The following is an 18,417-nucleotide window of genomic DNA, read 5'->3' on the forward strand; positions in this document are numbered from 1 at the left end:
GGGAACTGTTTGGGCTTAGAGGCTATCTAGAAGTGGCATCTATTATATAGTTCATCATCTGTACTAACGCTCATGTGGTTTGATGCCAGGTAGTCTCAGATGTGTCTGTAGACAGATTGCTAGAATCTTTAAAAAAAAAAAAAAAGGGAAAAAAATAAAGCATGAAAGAAAGCGTGTTCTACTTCCCAATCAGTTAGAGACACAACCTTGCTGTATTATTTAATGCATCATGTTTATCTCCTTTGGTATTCCAGTAGCTGAATTTGGATAATTCCTGCTGTAGAAAATTCAGTCCTAGTGGCTAATCAAGTCCACAGCTGCCTTGGGAAGACTGCCAACAAAAATGCCTATATGAAGTGCTACTTTGCAATTGCTGATCTCCTGCTGTTAAGCAAAGTGATGTAATCATACTTGCCTTGCAAAGAATGATTAAATTTCAGAACAGAATGACCCAGATTTCTACTAACCTGCACAAACTTCTGAACCGAGATTTACAAAGCCAGTTACTTATGCTTTCCCTTTAGTTAGAATGGACTTTGATCATTCACTTTTGGTGATTTACTGATTACAGCGTTTTTTGTGCTGTAATACTTACTGACTGCTTAATGATTACTGCTGTGGACTGCAGTGGATCAGTTACAGATGTTGGAGCTGTAAATTAAATAAAGCTATTTTTGGTCAAGTGGTCCCATGCTGCTTTAAGAATTAAAGTATTTTCTTTGGACTAGTGTCCATGGGATGTAATGCAGTTGGGTAAGTGGTATGAAAGTTGTGAAGGGATAAAAGTTATCCCTGTCTTTAAGCCAGTGATGAAAGAACAAACCAGTTTAACATTTGGGCTGATCTCATACCAGTGTTAAGTAGCACACTGCATCATGCTTGCCTTGCTTGGGGGTTCTTTTCTGGTTCCTTAGTATTGGTAATGTCCCTCTATTTTGTACTGAATTTGCTAATGGAGGGTTGGAAGAAAAATTAAAAGTTGTTGTGGTCAGGTTTAGCTCTTGTCACTTAAAGGCATGTCCAGGCATCTTCATTTGGTTGCTGAGATTTTTCTTGTCAACGCAAATCAATGCCTATTTCTCTTCTACATACGAGACATTTTAGTAGTTATATAAAGCAGTATTGATGATACAGCAGTTTTCTTTTTTAACTGTGTAACTCCTTTGAAGTCCTTATTTCTCTCTTTCCAGGGAGAGAAGACTTGAGCATTTTGGGATCAAATCTTACATAATTCATCTCATAGTCAACCGGTTTCAGCTAATTAGCAGACAGGATCTTGAAGCAAAGATAGCAGTGGTAACTCCCAACAACAACAAAACTTAGAGCACATGTAATCCAACAAATATATCCATTCTCATAAGAAATTGCCAAAAATAAGTCAATGGGTGCCATATTTGAGCTCATGACAACATCTGGCATTGCTGCATTCAGGAGCTTTGCACGCTTGATAGCTTGACAAGGAGGAAGCCAGGAAGAAAGGAAATGGCTGAGTGGTGAGCCTTCCTTTTTAGTCTCTGTACAAATGGGGAAAAAAACCCACCAATCTGAGAATGCTATCAGGTGAGCCCTCTGGGTGGTCTCTGGCTACTAATTAGATGGAAGATTCTAGTGTTGCTTCCACTTTGATCTTTTTGCTTCAGGGAAAATATATTTTGCCAATAACAGAACATAACAACAGCCAATTCAAAACAAATCTCCACACATGCACCCAAAGTGGGTTTCCTGTTAAAAGGCAGGAAGACAAATACCTATGTGCTGTCTATTTCCCATACTTGAGCTGTGGTAGGAATACCTGCTAGACTTTTAGAGAGGGTTAGAAAATAGCTGAGGATGAGCCCACATTGTGTGGCCTAATTCTGGGTTCAGTATCATCTATGAAGTCTTAAACTGACAACCTGTGCAGATCATGAGAAATGTTACTGTAACAAAGAATTCATGCTGGAAAAGATGAGGGATGCAGCTTTTACTATAGGATGCTGAAGTTAGTGTTGTTTCTCTGAGGTCAAAAGCTGGTAGCACTGAGCTGAACTCTAGAGAATAGTGTCTTCATCAAGCAGTCTGACTTTGCAGTCAAACCATCCTCTATTGTTGTATATAATTAGAGTTTCAGTAGTTCAGGACCTTGATAATCACAGTGACAATAAATTTGCCTCATTTTACATTTTCTTTCCAGTTCTGTAGGTCTAACTAAAAAATGGTGTAGAGAAGTGATCCACACACCCTCGTATCAAACAGGCAAAAGCTGCAAACTGAAACAATCCAGTAAGATGTAATTTTTGAAGACGTTTTAGATCAACCCTAGAGAATCCCATTGCCTTCTGGTACGTTAGCTGTAGGAAGTCTGTGGATGGAGCTATATTCATTGATCCCAGGTATGTAACACTTCATGCATATGCAGATTTACTGCAGCTTTACTTTACAAGTTGGCATAGGTGGCTAAAATATACTACCAGATAAATCTTTGCATGGTGGAGTGATGTGCCGTGGAAGAAGATTCTGTATGAGGCAAAAAACTGTGAAGAAGCCTGTAAGTTGAAAGCTCTCCCTGTACATCAGATTAATTAAATAGTGAAGTACTTTGCATGCCGCTGCCTGATTTGATAGATCTGGACTGAGTAGTGCGAGTTAAAACTGCAGCAAGTGATGTTCAGATTGTTATCAAGCCCTACCGATGTTATTTATGAAAAAAGTTATTTTACCTGCATATAAATATTTTTCTACTTTGAATGTTAGACATAAAATGACTCTAAAAACAACGGAGCTTTTATTCTCTCTCCCTCTTTTAAATTTAACTTTGCTGTGAGAGGAAGAAGCAGTTCTTGCTGACCTGCATTTGGCACAACGCAACCTGAGAGCAGGTTGAAAAGCCAGATACAAGAAATATTTATGGTGTATTAGGGCAGCACCTAGAAGTTGCTGGCCATAGTTGGGGATGGTCGTGTTGCAACGTATGTGATGGCACTGTGTGGGCACACAGCAAGGAGTTACTGTTGCAGAGCACCTGCTGTGTGAGTACTTGACCTTAGTCCCAGAGCGCACAACACAAACTCAGAGTTGTCTATGTAGCTATTCTGTCTTTTAAGGTGGGATTCATAGTTTCCTTTCTAAAAACGTATTCAAGTTCTGTCTGTGAACTGACTGTCCAGAGTTAAGAGATCTCCAGAGGCAGTCGTGCAATTGTTGTGATGAATTTTACAGATGTTTCCAGCAAACATGCTGTGACTCAGCAGCACTGGTGTGCCATCATGAAATTTGTACTTAGTTAATAGGGCTGGATTCATCTGGCAGTACTGAATGCCAAATCTGTGGCTGTAGAACTATGTCATTCCAGTTGATCTTGCAGCTGTTTTCAGTATGTGGACTATGAACAGAAGGTATTTGTTGAGCTTGTGACAATACTGATCACCCTGGGAAACTCAGATATGAAACTGTCAGCTAAAAATATCTTTCATTGTATTGTCAAAACTTACAATACAGCCTTACTGTATTAAATTCAGTATTTTCTTTAATGTAAACAGATTTCATTTTGAAACCTTAAGAAAAATTTGCTAATCTGAGCAGTGCTTGTAGTGCTGGGTGACAGACTTATGGAAGGCATTTAACTGCAAATACACTGGGAAGGTAATTTGGCTCTTTGTGCTTTTATTGTCACATGTGCTTTTGTATTTCAGGGGAAAAAAAAAAAAATTATAAAGGGAAAAAGAAAACCAAGGGTGTTTCTTCATGGCAGTTGGTGAACAGGTCGGTCCTCTGGGATACCTGCTTGGCAGGTAGCTTTCTGGGAACTGTGTGCCTGCGGCTCCTCACAAATGCAAATAAGTGTTAAATTTAGTTCTAATCAATAATTTAGCAAGCTGTCTTTAAGCTGCAGTCTAGGTGAATCAGCAGCGTGTCTGTGAAATACGAGTTGATCGTTCTGCAGCACTGAGGTGATCACAGAGATGGGCTTTCTCTGCTCATCAGGATACTGCAGTGTTGCTAGCTGTGGTGATAGCGACACTACTTGGAGCATGTAGAATTAAGGTTTCCCACACAAGTGGGCAGCAGCTGAGATGTCAGTGCTTTGAATTAGCTTCTGGCTGAAGTTCTGCTCGCTTTACCTGTCAGCTTTAAGTCTGTTCAACTGCAGGAGTGTTTTATGTGGTTTGCATGGGTTTCAATGATGTTCTGTGCTAATTACCTACATGATGCGGTCATGTTTTTCTGGTTTAGATAAAGCTGCTTTACCTTGCCAGAAAAACATGAGATGAGTGCAAATGTTTAGGTTTTGGCTTTAAAAGTGATTGTGGGAACAAATGTAGTTCCAGGCTGGTGAAGGAGGGGAAGAAAAAAAAAAAAAAGTATTTAGTAAAAACTAAGCTTTAACCTGTGGGGTTGGGAATATCATTACTTATCATAACTTACAGCGTTTGGGGGTTTGGGGAGGGGGGATGGGCGCTGGGGTGAAGACCACCAATCTAACTTCAACTGGTAGAAAGGCGGCGGTGCCATGGCAACGGGACTAGGCCGCTGCGGTGCGCCCCGCCCCTTCCGGTTCGTCACTTCCTCCCTTGCCGCCGAGTAGGTAAAATGGCGGCTGGCAAGGCGGTGGGAGCAGCCAATGGGACGGCAGGGGATTACTTTTGGGGCGGGGCTTATGGCGGGCGGGGCGGGAGGAGCAGCCAATGGGGCGGCAGGGGAGGGCTCAGGGCGGGACTTGTAGCGGGCGGGGCGCACGTGGCGCCGGGCTGAGGTGAGCGGCGTGCGGCCTCTGGGTAGGGGGTGCGTGAGGGAAAACGCCGGGTTCCGATAAGGAATGGAATCGGTTGTAACGGTGTGATTCCGAGTTCGTTGTCTCCTAGGGGTGTACATTTGCTGGGCCCCAAGTCTGCTGTGAAGTTCCGGTGCTTCTGGGGGGGAGCTGGGCTGTGTCATCTGTGGCTACTGTGCGATGGCAGCAGCTCTGTCACTGCTGTCGCAGGGGCTGCTGGGCCAGACACGGACGTGCCCGCTTTTAGACATGGGTGCGTTTTGGGATGTGCAGGATGGACAGCGGAAGGCAGGCGAAAGCCGTCAGAGCCTGCGCTGGCGTCTTTACAGCAGCGTGGGCTTCCGTGTGGGAGCACTACCATTGCCTGAGCTGTTTGAGGTTAGGAAGTTCAGCTTCCGGCATGCCTTTGCCCTCTTTAAAGTTCACCCTGACACACTACAGACTTCTTCATTACCTCCTTCCCCTTCTCTTGTTGCTGTGCTCTTTTCCTTTAACAGAAGGGTTACATAAATTCTCGGTGTGTCCTCCTTGCTTATTTCCTCCTGTTGCCTCCTTTTCATTCCCTTTTCCTCCCATCTCAGCTGTTACCACCTTCCCACTTGCCCGTGGCAGAATCTGCAGCAGGGAGGAGCTCTATCAACAGTTCGAAAGGGTTGATAACTGCAGGACAAGGGGAAATGGTTTCAAGTTGAGGGAGGGAAGATTCAGGTAGGATGATGTCAGGGGGAAGTTCTTTACAGAGAGAGTGGTGAGGTGCTGGAACAGCTGCCTGGAGAGGCTGTGGATGCCCCGTCCCTGGAGGTGTTCAAGGCCAGGTTGGATGGGGCCCTGGGCAGCTTGGGCTGGTATTAAGTGGGGAGGTTGGTGGCCCTGCATGTGGCAGGGGGTTGGAGCTTCATGATCCTTGAGGTCCCTTCCAACCCTGGCCATTCTGTGAGCTCTGCTTTGCTGACTCGCAGTCAGTGTGCAGAGATGGGATGCATTCAGTGCGATCTGTAAAGAAGCTCAGAGCACCCCCTGTAGGGTTGGTCAGATAGCTAAGGTAAGTGCATGAATGTGACCAACCGCAGAGCATTGTTAGCCTGGAAACAAACAGGAGAAAGGAGAATTATGAAACAGTATATTCAAAGTTGTTTATTTGGTAGATGAAGCTTTAGACTGGGAGATGTCTGATGTTGAAATCTTACCTTCAGCTTAGATTTCAGTAGTTTGGATTAAATGTTTCTATGAAGTATTTCTTAGTTAGCTGATATTTTAGTGGGAGTTCTGACAAAGTATTTCAGAAGCAAACAAGTAATAGGGGCAGATAGCTCACCAGAAAAACAAAGCTAGTCAATCTGTAGTGCTAAGAAAAGTGGTTTGAATTGCTGGACAAATACTGAGTGGTTTGATTAAGCTGTTTTAAAAGTTCCAGCTTAGAATGCATTTTCTGTCCTGCTTTTAGGGATGTTCAAGCATTTTGAACAATCAGAATATTTTGTAAGTGGTGGAAGGAAACAAATACCAGCTACGCAATGCTCATTTTAACAATTTCACATTAATATTTCCTTTAAAAATCTGCTGATCTGTAACGATTTCTTGTTCTTTGAGTCTTCCCGTTGAGTCAGACGTCAGCGCTGAGCAGATTGGTTCAGCTGTCTGACTGCTGGTCATTAGTGACATCAAGTGGGCTGAGTGTGAAATGACACGTTCTGTCCCTTGCACGCTGGTGCCGTCAGCTCACTGAGTTCCTTGTGCGTGTGATCGATCTGAGCCGCGCTGCTGGCTATTTGTGGTGCTGAGAGCTGCAGTCATTGCAGGACGAGCCCACAGCTCTCCTGGCAGCGTCAATTAAACGTTTTGATGTGAGGGGGACACATCGTGTTTTCCACTCGGCCTCTATAAGAAGATGTGGCCATGCGGTAGGAGCACACTCAAGCTGTTAGGTTTTTATCCCTGTGATTTTAAGGGCGTGGGGAGAGGAAACCATCACAGGCTGGAAGCAGGCTTAGTTCTGCTTGTGAGAGCTGCTGTGCCGTGTGCCGTCTGGCTGCCAGGTTGGTGTCTTCCAGAAAGAAGCGTTGAGCCTGCTTATCTCACAGTGGCTTGGTTTTCAGTCAGCTTTCCTGTCTGTTCTTGGCTGTGCAGGGACAGTTGTGGGTGCCAGGCCGACGGGGTTGCAGAAACAGATAAAGTAAATCAGAGCTTTTGCCCCTGCTGTTCCAACCGGGAACTGTTTTAACAGTTAAACTTGATTGTAATTTCTGCTCCAATCTTTTTTATGGTCAGTTTATAGTCTTAAACTGTGCCAGTATTGTTCTTGAGTAGCCCCCTCCTTCCCCTGCATTTATTCCTTTGATGTATCTGTAGATAGTAATCATATGCCCTCTTGGTCTCTGTCTCTGCCAAGCTGTACAAGGCAAAGCATCCCAGCTACGTCTTGTAAAATAAACAGTCAATTCCCTGCATCATCTAACCGGTCCTCTGGGCTACGTTATGGTTTAGTTATCAAGAGATTGGCTTCAGCAACGAGTCCCTCTGGCAGCCTGCCGTGATCCTGTGAAATTTGGATTGACTGAAGCACTGAGAACAAATAGGGCTGGAGAGCAGGGGTATTAAGATGCATGAAACTTTTGCCTTACTTCAACTTGTCTTGTTTTGAAGCAGTGCTGTCTGCTGAAGATACTGGAAAAGTCTTTGTGGATCCACTGCAGATCCTTGAGGTTTTGTGGGTGCTAACAAAAGCACACAGCTCTGGTTAGGATTTGCCAGCAGGGCTCGGCTGTGTTGCCACATACGATAGGTCTCTTGCTCAGAAAGTGAAGGAGTATTAATGCGTAAATACTTCTTTTGTCCTTCCCTTCCTCGATTCCACTTCTAACAACTGAGACCAAAGTCTCTCTCATAGAGAATGTGAACTTTCAGTGCAGTATGCTGCAAAATCAACGTGTATTTGAGTGTTAAAAAATCACTTTTCCCTTTTTATGTCTGTGTAGTGCATTGGTGATACCAGTACAGGAGTGTTGTGTCTGGGTCAAGTGTGAGCACTGCTGAAAGGCCCTTGAAAACAAAGAGCTGAAGAGAATGCCTCATGTGTCTACAGTGCGTGCAGACTTGGTGCCTCACTATCTTGTATGGAAGCTGAAAGGTAAATTCCCTTCAACAGGATCGAGTGGACATAGCTCTAAAAACTTTTATTTCAGCCTTTTCATCCTACTGCTGTCGCTTAGATGGCTGCTTTTTCCTTTTGTCTGCTGTGAAGCACTGAAAAGCGAGCTTAGGGCATGGTAATGGTTCACCAGAGCCTGCCAGCTGTTGTGCACAAAGAGTGTGTTTTGGAAACCAATCGTCTGTGGACTGTCATGGGCACACAGGGATCTCCAGTTTCCACTGTTGCTTTGATACTGGAGAGGCTTTGACAAATCATGTTGATGTGGTGATGTTCTGCATTAGCTAAATATCAAACGGGGATGTTGCAGGGTGTGATTGGTGGGGACACCTTGGGAACTTGCACATTCCTGGGGAAGCAAATGAGGGGAAGACAGCAATGCCCTTTCCTCCACTTGGGTTTTGCAGTTGTTTTCCTTGCGTAACACGTCTGGAACTGGGGATGTTGGTGCAGTTAGAAGTGGTCAGGCACAGGAATGTTCTTTGGAAAGTAGAGCTGCCACGTCTGGGCTTAGCTGAGAACGTCTTATCAGCTTCCCAGCAGCACTCCTAGTGGAGATGTGAACTGCAGTACTGAGTTAGGCTTGGGTTTTTAAGAAAAGCGTCCTGAAAACATAATAGCCTTGTTTTGAAGAATGAGGGTGCTTAAGTGAAATTACTGTTGTGAAAGAACTTCTGAAATCTCCTGGTAAATAAAACATTTCATCTCATTATAGGTAATTTGGCACCAGTGTGTGATGGCAGGAGCTATTTTTCCTGCTGTAGCTAAGTGTCTTTGTATCCTTTTATTCTGATTGCTGCTAAGTTTAGGCTGAAGTTTCCCAGGCTTCCTCTGTGATGTAGAAATAAATTCCTTGGAAGAATTTCAGCAAAATTTACCAGTCTGTGGGAAGAGTCTCCACATTTCCATTTTTTTTTTTTTAATATGAGGATGTTGATACCGAGTAGCAGTGTGTAATTCAAAGGAAATAAATACTCTTATTTCAGAGCCACTGAATTATTCATGCAGCTGTGTAAGTAATTCTTCCTCTTTGCCTTCCTCTGTAGGCTGGATCCTGGGGTTGCCTGCCTGTGTGGTGCTTTCTTTTGATTTAAAATGGCACTGCAGGTCACTGCTGTTACGAGTCTTGCATTGTGATCCCAGGCTTGAAGGGACCTTGAAGCACTTTGTGGTCACGGATTGCAGTGTTCCTGTGCCTTTTGCATTTGGTCCAGTAGCACACACATTCAGAAACTAAAGAGTAAATGTTGCAGCTTCCTGGCTGCTTGGCCATCATCAGGCTAGACAGTGTTTGCAGGCCAACATCTGGTTCAAGTCCAGCCTCCCATTCGGATAAATAGCTTCAATTCTGTCTTCCTTATCAGTGTGCAGGCCATCTCAGCCCTAGTGCCAAGCTGAACACCTTGCTGATTCTCCTAACAAAAGAAAATGCTGTTAGTGAGGAGGCAGGTTCAGAGAGAGCTTTGATATCAGCTTGTAGCTGATAACGACTGCATTGTGGAAGTGTGAATGGAGGCAGAGTTAATACTGCACCCAGTAGTGTATTGTACCCTACACATCTGATTTCCAGCTGCTGCTGGTCCTGTGTAATTGAGAGACTAATTAGTTCTTTCTCTCCTGTTCTACATTTGCGGCTACAAAAATCGAGGCTGATGTGATGTCTGCAATGGGAAGTGCTCATAAGAGAAAGGAAAGGATTCTTCTGTGGTGTGAGATAAGCACAAATGCAGAAGGCTGAGACTTGGATTCTCATGGTTTGAGGCAGGCTGGCTGGCTGTGGTGGCTTTGCAGGCACTCTTGGAAGTTGAGGGCCTTGCTAGGACCGGTTTCCCAGCAGCCATTCTCCAATCTAATTTATCTCTGTCTCTAATTTGACTTTTCCTGCGCAATCTCCTGTCTTTATGAGGTAGGAATGTGTCTGCTGCAGGTTCTCTCATCTTCTTTTAGGAGCAGCCCTAAGAGCAAAGCCCCGTATCCTTGTCTTTTATGCTGGACCACCCCAGCACGTGGGTGTCATTACAGCGTCAACCTGGTGAGGTCACTGCTGGGAAACCTCCTTCGGCAATCAGTGCTCAGTCACACCCTGCTTTCATGTCTGAGTTGGATTTAGGTGGCAGAGGACTTAGTGGCTGCCCCTCAATTCGTAGGTCTGTCGTGTATGTGGCAGCGGATGAGCAGAGATTAGAAACAAGAAAGCCCTCCGATCCATTTGAAAGAAGGTTTGAAACTTGTTCTGGAGAAGGAAGCTCAGCTATCTGAGCATCGTATTTTAATAATTTTGATTTAGATTTGAAGCTAAGAGCCAGCAGTGCGTGTCTGCAGCCCAGAAGGTCAACTGTGTTCTGGGCTGCAATTAAAAAGGGGTGGCCAGCAGAGAGAGGGAGCCGATTGTCCACCTCTACTTGGCTCTTGTGAGGCCCCATCTGCAGCGCTGCGTCCAAGCCTGGGGCCCCCAGTCCAAGGATGTGGAGCTCTTGGAGCGGGTCCAGAGGAGGGCACTGAGATGAGCAGAGGGCTGGAGCACCTCTCCTGTGATGAAGGGTTGAGGAAACTGGGCTTGTTTAGCTTGGAGAAGAGAAGGCTGTGGGGAGACCTCATTGTGGCCTTCCAGTACTTGAAGGGAGCGTATATAAACAGGAGGGGAACCCTGTTTGCAGGGGTAGATAGTGATAGGACAAGGGAAATGATTTTAAATTGGGACAGGGGAGGTTTAGGTTCGATGTTAGGAGGAATTTTTTCACACAGAGGGTGGTGAGGCACTGGAACAGGTTGCCCAAGGAGGCTGTGGATGCCCCATCCCTGCAGGCATTCAAGGCCAGGCTGGATGTGGCTCTGGGCAGCCTGGGCTGCTGGTTGGCGACCTGCACACAGCAGGGGGTTGGAACTGGATGAGCACTGTGGGCCTTTTCAGCCCAGGCCATTCTATGATTCTGTGATTCTAAAATTAATAATGTGAGCATTATCACAATTACGTACAACCTCCTGTGACTGCTTCCCTTTGTTCTCTCCTTGATTCGTACTTTTTCCTCTAATCAGTGCTGCTAAGGCCATTTCCGTGCTGGTAGGATTAAATTCATTTAGTGGAATGCAGAAAGTTTATTATCTCTGTTTGCTTGGTTTTGTTCTCTTTGCAGAATTTGTTGTGGCAGTGCTGTTATCTTTTTTTCCTCCCGTCTGCTTTCTCAATGTATTTTTCTCTGTGCTACAGATGCCAAATTGAGGAGACGAGGAGCTTTATTCTTGCTGTGCTTTGTTTGGAAACAAGACGTAGCGATTTAAAAGCATGAAATAATTCTCTTGGCAGTTTACATCTCATCTCTGCACTTCAGCTTAGCCTCTGGTGCACAATATTCCCTTCCTGTGTGCTTGGTGAGATGCTGTCCTCTTTGCCCTAAAAATGCCTTTATGGGAATGCTGGAAAAACACCTCATCTTACTGCTTCGGTACAATAACAAAACCAAGTACAGCAGTGCATATCCTGTAGGAATTCTGCGTGCCTGATGGGATTGCTGTGCTTCACCTCCATTCTTAGATCATTTGGCTGATCCATCTTCTGTTGTGAAGTGGTGCCATTGAGGAGAGGTCTCCAAAGGCATTTTGCATTAGTGAAGTGCAGCACTGATGTGCTTTCCTCAACCAACACTGCTTTTGTTTTTGTTTTAAAATGCCGAGCACACGATGTTGCATGCGTGGATTGCTTTCCACTATCCAGAGCTTCAGGTTTATTCTTAACTTGTTCTTGAACTGTTGATAGTCATGAAAATAAAGGGAGGGTCTGTTCGCTTTGTTTGTAGTAGAACAGCGCAAGATTTCATCTACTGCTGTTCAGATCCCTTGCTATTTCTGGTATTTGACCTTTGCAGAGAAGATTGCCAAATCTGCAGGTCGTTTTCTTTTTTTATTACTCGTTTCTCTTCTCTTACAAGTTCCTCTCAGGCACTGACCGAGTCTTTGAGGCAAAGATCCATTTCTGCCACATTTTCTGCGGTATTTTTTCACAGGTGATTTTACTTTGCTGTATGTTGCAGAGCTAATGTTCCCTTTTGGAATTGAGAACTATGTGATTTGGCAAATGTGCACAATGAGAAGGAATAACTTAGGAATTGCTGCTTTATTTTTTGAGAAGCTTTCTGCAATGGAGAGGACTCACGAGCCTGCTGGCTTGAGTTTAGGCTGTGAGGTTTGGAGTAATACACAAAGAGCACAGCAGTATATGCTCAGGCAAAATGAAACGTTTAGTTTGTGCTCGTAGGTGCTTACCTTTCCTTTCTCTGCCAATGGAAGGCTGCTTTGGGCACCTGTGACTGCTTGTGTCTTGTCTTGCTGTATGTTTGTTTCCATGCTCCACCAGGGAGAAATGCATAACCACAGCATCTGCAAACTTCTTCCTCTTTGGCATTCCTGCCCCTTCGTGCCTTCTGTTCTAAAAACCAAGCTTATTTCTTTTTAACAGAACTTTGTAGGGCATCCTGGAGGTCAAAATATTATAGGCTGTTTCAGTTGACTGTATTTATTTTGAGTTCTCAAGATGCAGAGAAGCTTACCATTAATGGTGTGCTGCGGTATCAAAGAGATGCTCCGAGGTTACAGAGAACTGTAAATGCAGAGCAGAGATCAAGCAGCTGTAGGTTGGAGGATCACGTAAAGTAGGGCTGATTTGTAACAGGTGGCTTCACCTTGATGAGGATGGTGGTGGGAGATGCAGCTCCATGCAAAGAGTGGCAGTCGCTGAAGATGAAAATGAGAGGCGTTAGGCAGACACTTGGGCCAGATACTTCTGTGTAATCCAGGCCGTGGTGTTTCCTATCATGCTGACATCACCTGTGTTTTGTCTGTGTTCATAGAGTGAATCTGAGAATGGCTCGGGTTGGAAGGGACCTCAAGGATCATCAAAGCTCCAACCTCCCTGCCACAGGTAGGGCCAACCTCCACATTCAATACTAGACCAGTGTTGAGACTGCATTCACAGATCCAAACCTTGGGCTACTGTGAGCTGGAACAGAGGAAGATCCTGAGTTCTACTAACAACTGCATATTCTAAAGAAAAGAGGTAGCAGCAGCCAGGCCCTCTTCTCTTCCCAAGGGATCTCTGTCACTTCTTCAGAGGCAGTTCTAGAGCAAGCTCCCTTCCCCCCGCCGGGTTGGTGTCAGGTTCTCACAGGCAGGTCTCTGCACTGATTGCTGTGAGTGGCTCCTGTGCCATGACCAAAGCATTCCAAGCAGCTTACTTGGCACTGGGTGCCTGGTGGCCGTAACGAAGTGGATACCTGGGTTGTCAAAGTTGAGGAGTGCCCAACCAAAAGCGCTTCACTTGTGCAGTGCAGAGCGACATGTGCTTTCGAGGTGGCAGCGGTCCAATGCTTAGTGATCTTCTATTGTGTTTGGAAGACCATTGTTTCCTATTTGTCCCATAAATTTAACACAGATCCTATTCCTGCCATTTAAACTTTCCCATCAAAGTACAACAGTGACTTCCCCTCCTGAAAAGGAAGGGCTGGCAGCTACACCCTGACGCTGGAGCACAAATTGTTTATATAACCTTCAATCCCAATTTCATAATAGCCTGAAGACCGTCTTACTGGGACAGACATTTTACTGAGTTTTTAGCAAAAAACCCTGCTGCCATCAAATGTGGTATTGCAGCTCCTTAACTGCTGCTGGGAAGTAGAAGGGAAGGCTGCACCTTCCTGATGATGTATGTTACACATCTATCTGGAAAATATGCGGTGTTTTCTGCTAGTGTAAAACAGCTTCACTTGTATCATTTGGGAGTGAAAGCTGAGGCACTACCTTGGGCTCCTTTTACTTCCCTGAGAGTATTATTAAATCTGAATGAAGTGTGTTTTTTGCAGTCTCTACCTTTTCACAGCTGGTGATTTTTCAGAAATAAAGTTCAACAAACCTGGTTACAATTGGGCCTTAGCCTTGTGCACAGTTGAGCAAGCAGCGTTCAACAGCTGTCTGCTTTTATATTGGTTCTGCTGAAGTCTTGTCCCGTTTGAGTATGTAAGAAAGCAGGCTCTGTGGGTAGGGTAGGGCTGTACACAGTGCCAGAAAACATGTTGAAATTCTTCTTTTTGGAGGGGAAAGGAGTTTCCACAGGATGTCTGCATTTGATGGCAAAAATGACTTGTAGATGTGTTCTGAAAGGTTGCTTTGATGTAAATGATTAACCTGGGACCTTTTGTCAGGATATTACCAGGTCGGATGGCTTAGATTATTTGTGATTTGAGAATTAAGCTTGTGTGAGTGGGTCTGCTTAAGCTGTTTGTTAAGAATTTGCTCGTTTATCACATGGTGCGTTGTGTATCTGTATGTACCAAACAGAGCAGGGAAGGCAAGGCCTTGAAACTACCAACAACACCATGTTAAAAACAAGCAGAATGCAGTTTTGTCATAGCAACTTTTCTTTTGTTGCTGGCCTCCTGTGGGACATTAAAATAATGAGCCAAAGCCAATGAGTACGCAGCACTTTGCTCATTTCATCCCCTTCCCAAAATCCAGCCTGAGGAATTAGGAGAAAAAAAATTGATGGGACAGCTGGGAAGACATGATGGTATTTTCCTGCATTTTGGGCCTGCCTGATTTCTCTTTGGTTTCTATTTGGATTTTTCCAGAAAGAATCCTTCCATGTGTGTGACCACTGGCATCGGGCGCTGGTCTACTTTGTAAGGAAATAAGTCCATTTTTGGAGTATTGCTTTACCCTTCTCTGCCTTAACTGAAACATCCATAATAGAATCACAAGGTTGGAAGGGACCTACAAGATCATCGAGTGCAACTGTCCTCCCACTGCCCTTGCAACCACAAGCCACTAAACCATATCTTGTAGCTCAAGTCTCATTGGAGTGAGGAGAGCTGACCCCCATGGGAACTGCTGTGATTCCCCCGAAATTCATTTTATAACACAGAAGAGAAGTCTAATTGAGCCTGTAAGTGAGAGAGAAATCGTCTGTGTGGATGATTATGCTTCCTTTCTATATCCCAACTACCTTTTATTTGTTGAAAAGTGATCCAAGTTCATGGACTGACCAAAACCACCTGTTGATTTTGATGGTAAACATCTCCTTTAAATTTAAATATCCACATTGAAATACTGTTTTTCTAGAATAATTCAATAATGCCAGAGAAAAATTGCCTTGGAAGGAAAGGCTTTTTTTTCCCAGTTGCAATAAGAGCCAGGGCTATGTTTTTATTTAAGAGCCTCGGGAAAGGCCTTGGTTCTTGGGAGAACTGTTGAAAATGCTTAGTTCTCCCAAATTGTGGTGCTGTCCTCGTGCCTGTTTAGGTAGCCTGTGGTGTGCTGAATGGGTGCTTGCATGTGTCAGTGAGCACCTGAATAGCTGCAAAAGGTATCTCATTTGTCTCTTTCAGGCTGTAGTTCTACTCCATTTTTTGCCTTGTTCTCTGCCTATGCAGAAGTTGGGCTAAGAAGTCTCCTGCAGCTGCAGTGATACAACTGTTTGTGGGCTGTGAGTGCAAGCAGCCTTTTAGAGCAGAAGTTACTCCTCAGGTAGGAACCATGCCTTCTGTGCGCTTCCACTTGCAGAGGATGTTGCTTTAATATTTACTCACAAGAGAGACAAAACCAGCAACAACAAAACAACAAAGCAAATGTAGCTAAACGACTTTCACAGCATTCACAAGCAGCCTATTTAATCCTCTGAGGGGATTATGTGATGCAGTGCTTACGATCAGAGGAGATTGAACTCCTTTGCTGGGGGAAGCTCTGGGTGGTTCTCTGTTTCTGTAAATAAAATGGTAGGCAGGACTTCAGGATGACTGACCTTTGATTTCATGCATAAGCTCTGTGCAGGAAACCTTTTCATACCTATGTATGTAAAGCTAATGTTATTTCAGACTTTTATCATTAAACCTCATATTTTATTTACTGCAGACTCCCGATAGCTTCAAGAGCAGCGTTTGAGATGTCTGCAGTTGAGAAGATCGAGGAGCAGTTTGCCTGCCTGCGCATAGCAAAGCGCTCTGTGCTAAGTGAGGAGCCTGCTTACCTGCTGGATATAGACATCTCCGGATCTGCTCAGTCTGAAAGCAGTTGCTTTGTGGCAGTTTCATGTTCCAATAAATCCATTAGGGTCTATAACAGAGAAACACTGAACTTCCTGCGGGAGTACAGTAGCTGTCCTGGGACACTTAACGGCGTCAGATTTGCACATGCGTGTGACAGCTTGGTGTTCTCTGCGTGCAGTGATGGTACAGTAAAATGTTGGGATATTCGTTTAGCAACTCAGAAAGCTGCGCAGGTATTCAGTGGCTATCCTTCCAACGTGTTCATCAGTTTTGATCTCAATTGCAGTGATCTCATGATTTGTGCTGGAACAGAGAAAGTAGAAACGGATACATTCCTGGTGTTCTGGGATGCGAGAGGCAGCACGGACTGTGCCAGCACAATGAGGGAACCTTTGGGAGTGTACTCTGAAAGTCACAATGATGATGTCACTAAGATTTGTTTTCATCCTGTCAAACCCAGTTTGGTCGTTTCTGGGTCGACTGATGGCTTGGTGAATGTGTTTGACATTAACAAGGACAACGAAGATGATGCTTTGATATCAACCTGTAATTCAGATTCATCAGTAAGTTTTATTGGCTGGTCTGGGAAAGATTATGAACAGATCTACTGCACGACCCACGATGAGGGATTTTGTTGGTGGGACCTTGCTCAGTTAGATACTGAAGAACCAATAATGCTGTTGCGTGTTCTGGACGCCAGAGACTCAGTCTGCATTGAAAATGGCAGCTTAAATTACCTGGTAGGAGGGATGTACCACGAAAAGGCAGACAGACTCTTTCTGATCGGAGGAACGGCAACAGGAGACGTTCACCTGATAAGCTGCAGTGCTGCTGGGCTGAGCCTGGTGGGTACCCTTCCAGGGGGGCACTCTGCCACCGTTCGCTCTTTCTGCTGGAACCTGGCAGAGGAGTCGCTGTTGACAGGAGGAGAGGATGCCCAGCTGTTGTTGTGGAGGCCCGGAGCTGTGGAACGCTGCCTGGCAAAGAAGGTGTCCCTGAAGATTGCTTCTTCTGTGCAGAAGAGAGTGAGAGTTCACAACAGTTCCCTCAAAAGCAGGAAAAAATAAAATTCTGGGAATGGGAGCCTGCTTTGCAGAGGTTTTTCTGTTTGTTTCATCCTTCCAGGCAGTACTTGGCTGCTGCTTTACTTGGAGGTGTTCTGTGGAAAGAACTGCAATACATGAATTCTGTTTGGGAACTTACATCAGTCATCAGAGGAATGCTTTTTTTTTTTTTAAGTTGCTAATATTAATCTGAGAAGAGTAAATGTTTGCTCACTGGTTCATGAAGAATACATCTTCAATCAGTTCTTACAGAAATACTTTTTATGGTTGTTTAGTGTCTCAGCCAACATTTTAATGCATAATATAGGCTTGTGACTTGCATAATTTGTTACTTTCCCAGTGAAATTCCCTGTCATGTTTTAAAAGCTTTTGTATTTCAAGCTGTGTTTTTCTTTCTTTACAGAGAACTTAATGAAATTGCTCAGTATATTAAAAGATTTTACGTTGCTTCCTAATGCTTGAGGGAATTACTTCTTAATGAAACAGAAAATAAGTACTTTTTGCATTGTCATATTGCTGGTTTATAACAAGCTTGTAAAGCAGCATTTGATTGAATCATATTTTTATAGTGAAGATATGAATGTATTCAACCAGATGGGAATGCACTACTCAGCACAGCTGATTTTTTGACTGGATGAGAAGTGTTGGAACTGGTGTTACTTAGGGTGTGTTTGCTTTGTGAAAACACCCAGGAATCTTCCAGGCAGCTTTGTTCTTTGCTGGTAGGAGCATCTCAGCGGGTGCACCTGGAAGCTGGGAGATGGTCAGGGAGTTAAAGAAATTAATAGATGTGATGACAGCAGTTGTGCTTGGAGTCCTCCAGTCCTGCATTTGAAATAAGCTGCTATCAGACACTCAAGGGGGGATGTTAAAAAACAAAACCAGTCTTCTGAAAATGTGGTTACTGAATAACAGGCCAACGTGAGAAGGCTTTAGGAAAACCTCTTAGAAGTTAGTGTGTGTCTTTTAAGGAATGGCTCTTCACAGAGAAGCCACTTATGTGCAGGCATCTCTCGATGATTGCATTGTTTTAGTGTTCCATCAAACGGCAATTAAGTGCTGCAAAAATTGCTTTGTTCTGAAACACTTGAGTTTTTATGCTTATTCTGCTCCACTGGCAGACTCCAATCTGTGCATCTGGCTCTGCACACACAATTACCTCCAGCCCTTGGAGTACCATTGCAGTCAAATATTGGTTGGTAATTACACTGTACTTAACATATGTGAGCTACAACTGGAAGCAGCAAAAGTGTATTTAAGGATTGTGATGTTATAGAACAGCTGGCAAAAGAATTCAGAAGTTTTCCACATCAGCACAGATTGGTAATTCTTTCAAAGCAAGAATGTCAGGTTTAGAGGTTCAGCTCAGAGTTTAAGAACTGTTTCTGGACTACAGAGGGTACCTCAAGTTGTGGTTGTGGCTGT

General features: G+C 44.3%; 1 protein-coding gene across 4 annotated transcripts; it reads left to right on the forward strand.

Annotated features, from left to right (window-relative positions):
* The first annotated feature begins 4,697 nt into the window (after window positions 1–4,697).
* Window positions 4,698–18,147, forward strand: WDR89 (WD repeat domain 89). Of its 4 annotated transcripts, XM_042870483.1 has the most exons (4): window positions 12,771–12,813; window positions 14,516–14,829; window positions 15,272–15,410; window positions 15,795–18,147. In XM_042870483.1, the coding sequence occupies exon 4, from the start codon at window positions 15,826–15,828 to the stop codon at window positions 16,993–16,995; it is 1,170 nt and encodes a 389-aa protein (XP_042726417.1). In that variant the 5' UTR covers window positions 12,771–12,813; window positions 14,516–14,829; window positions 15,272–15,410; window positions 15,795–15,825; the 3' UTR covers window positions 16,996–18,147. The 4 variants fall into 4 exon arrangements, 3 of the variants coding, with proteins under 3 accessions (XP_042726409.1, XP_042726417.1, XP_042726426.1); XR_006178759.1 differs by lacking the exons at window positions 14,516–14,829; window positions 15,272–15,410; window positions 15,795–18,147 and adding exons at window positions 4,698–4,732; window positions 7,726–7,877 and having other exon boundaries at window positions 12,743–12,783; XM_042870475.1 differs by lacking the exons at window positions 12,771–12,813; window positions 14,516–14,829; window positions 15,272–15,410 and adding exons at window positions 4,698–4,732; window positions 7,726–7,877.
* Window positions 18,148–18,417: the final 270 nt, after the last annotated feature.

The sequence above is a fragment of the Lagopus leucura genome, unplaced genomic scaffold, assembly GCF_019238085.1.
Source record: "Lagopus leucura isolate 7727_CA_CO unplaced genomic scaffold, USGS_WTPT01 Super-Scaffold_1, whole genome shotgun sequence".
NCBI classification, from domain to species: Eukaryota; Metazoa; Chordata; class Aves; order Galliformes; family Phasianidae; genus Lagopus; species Lagopus leucura.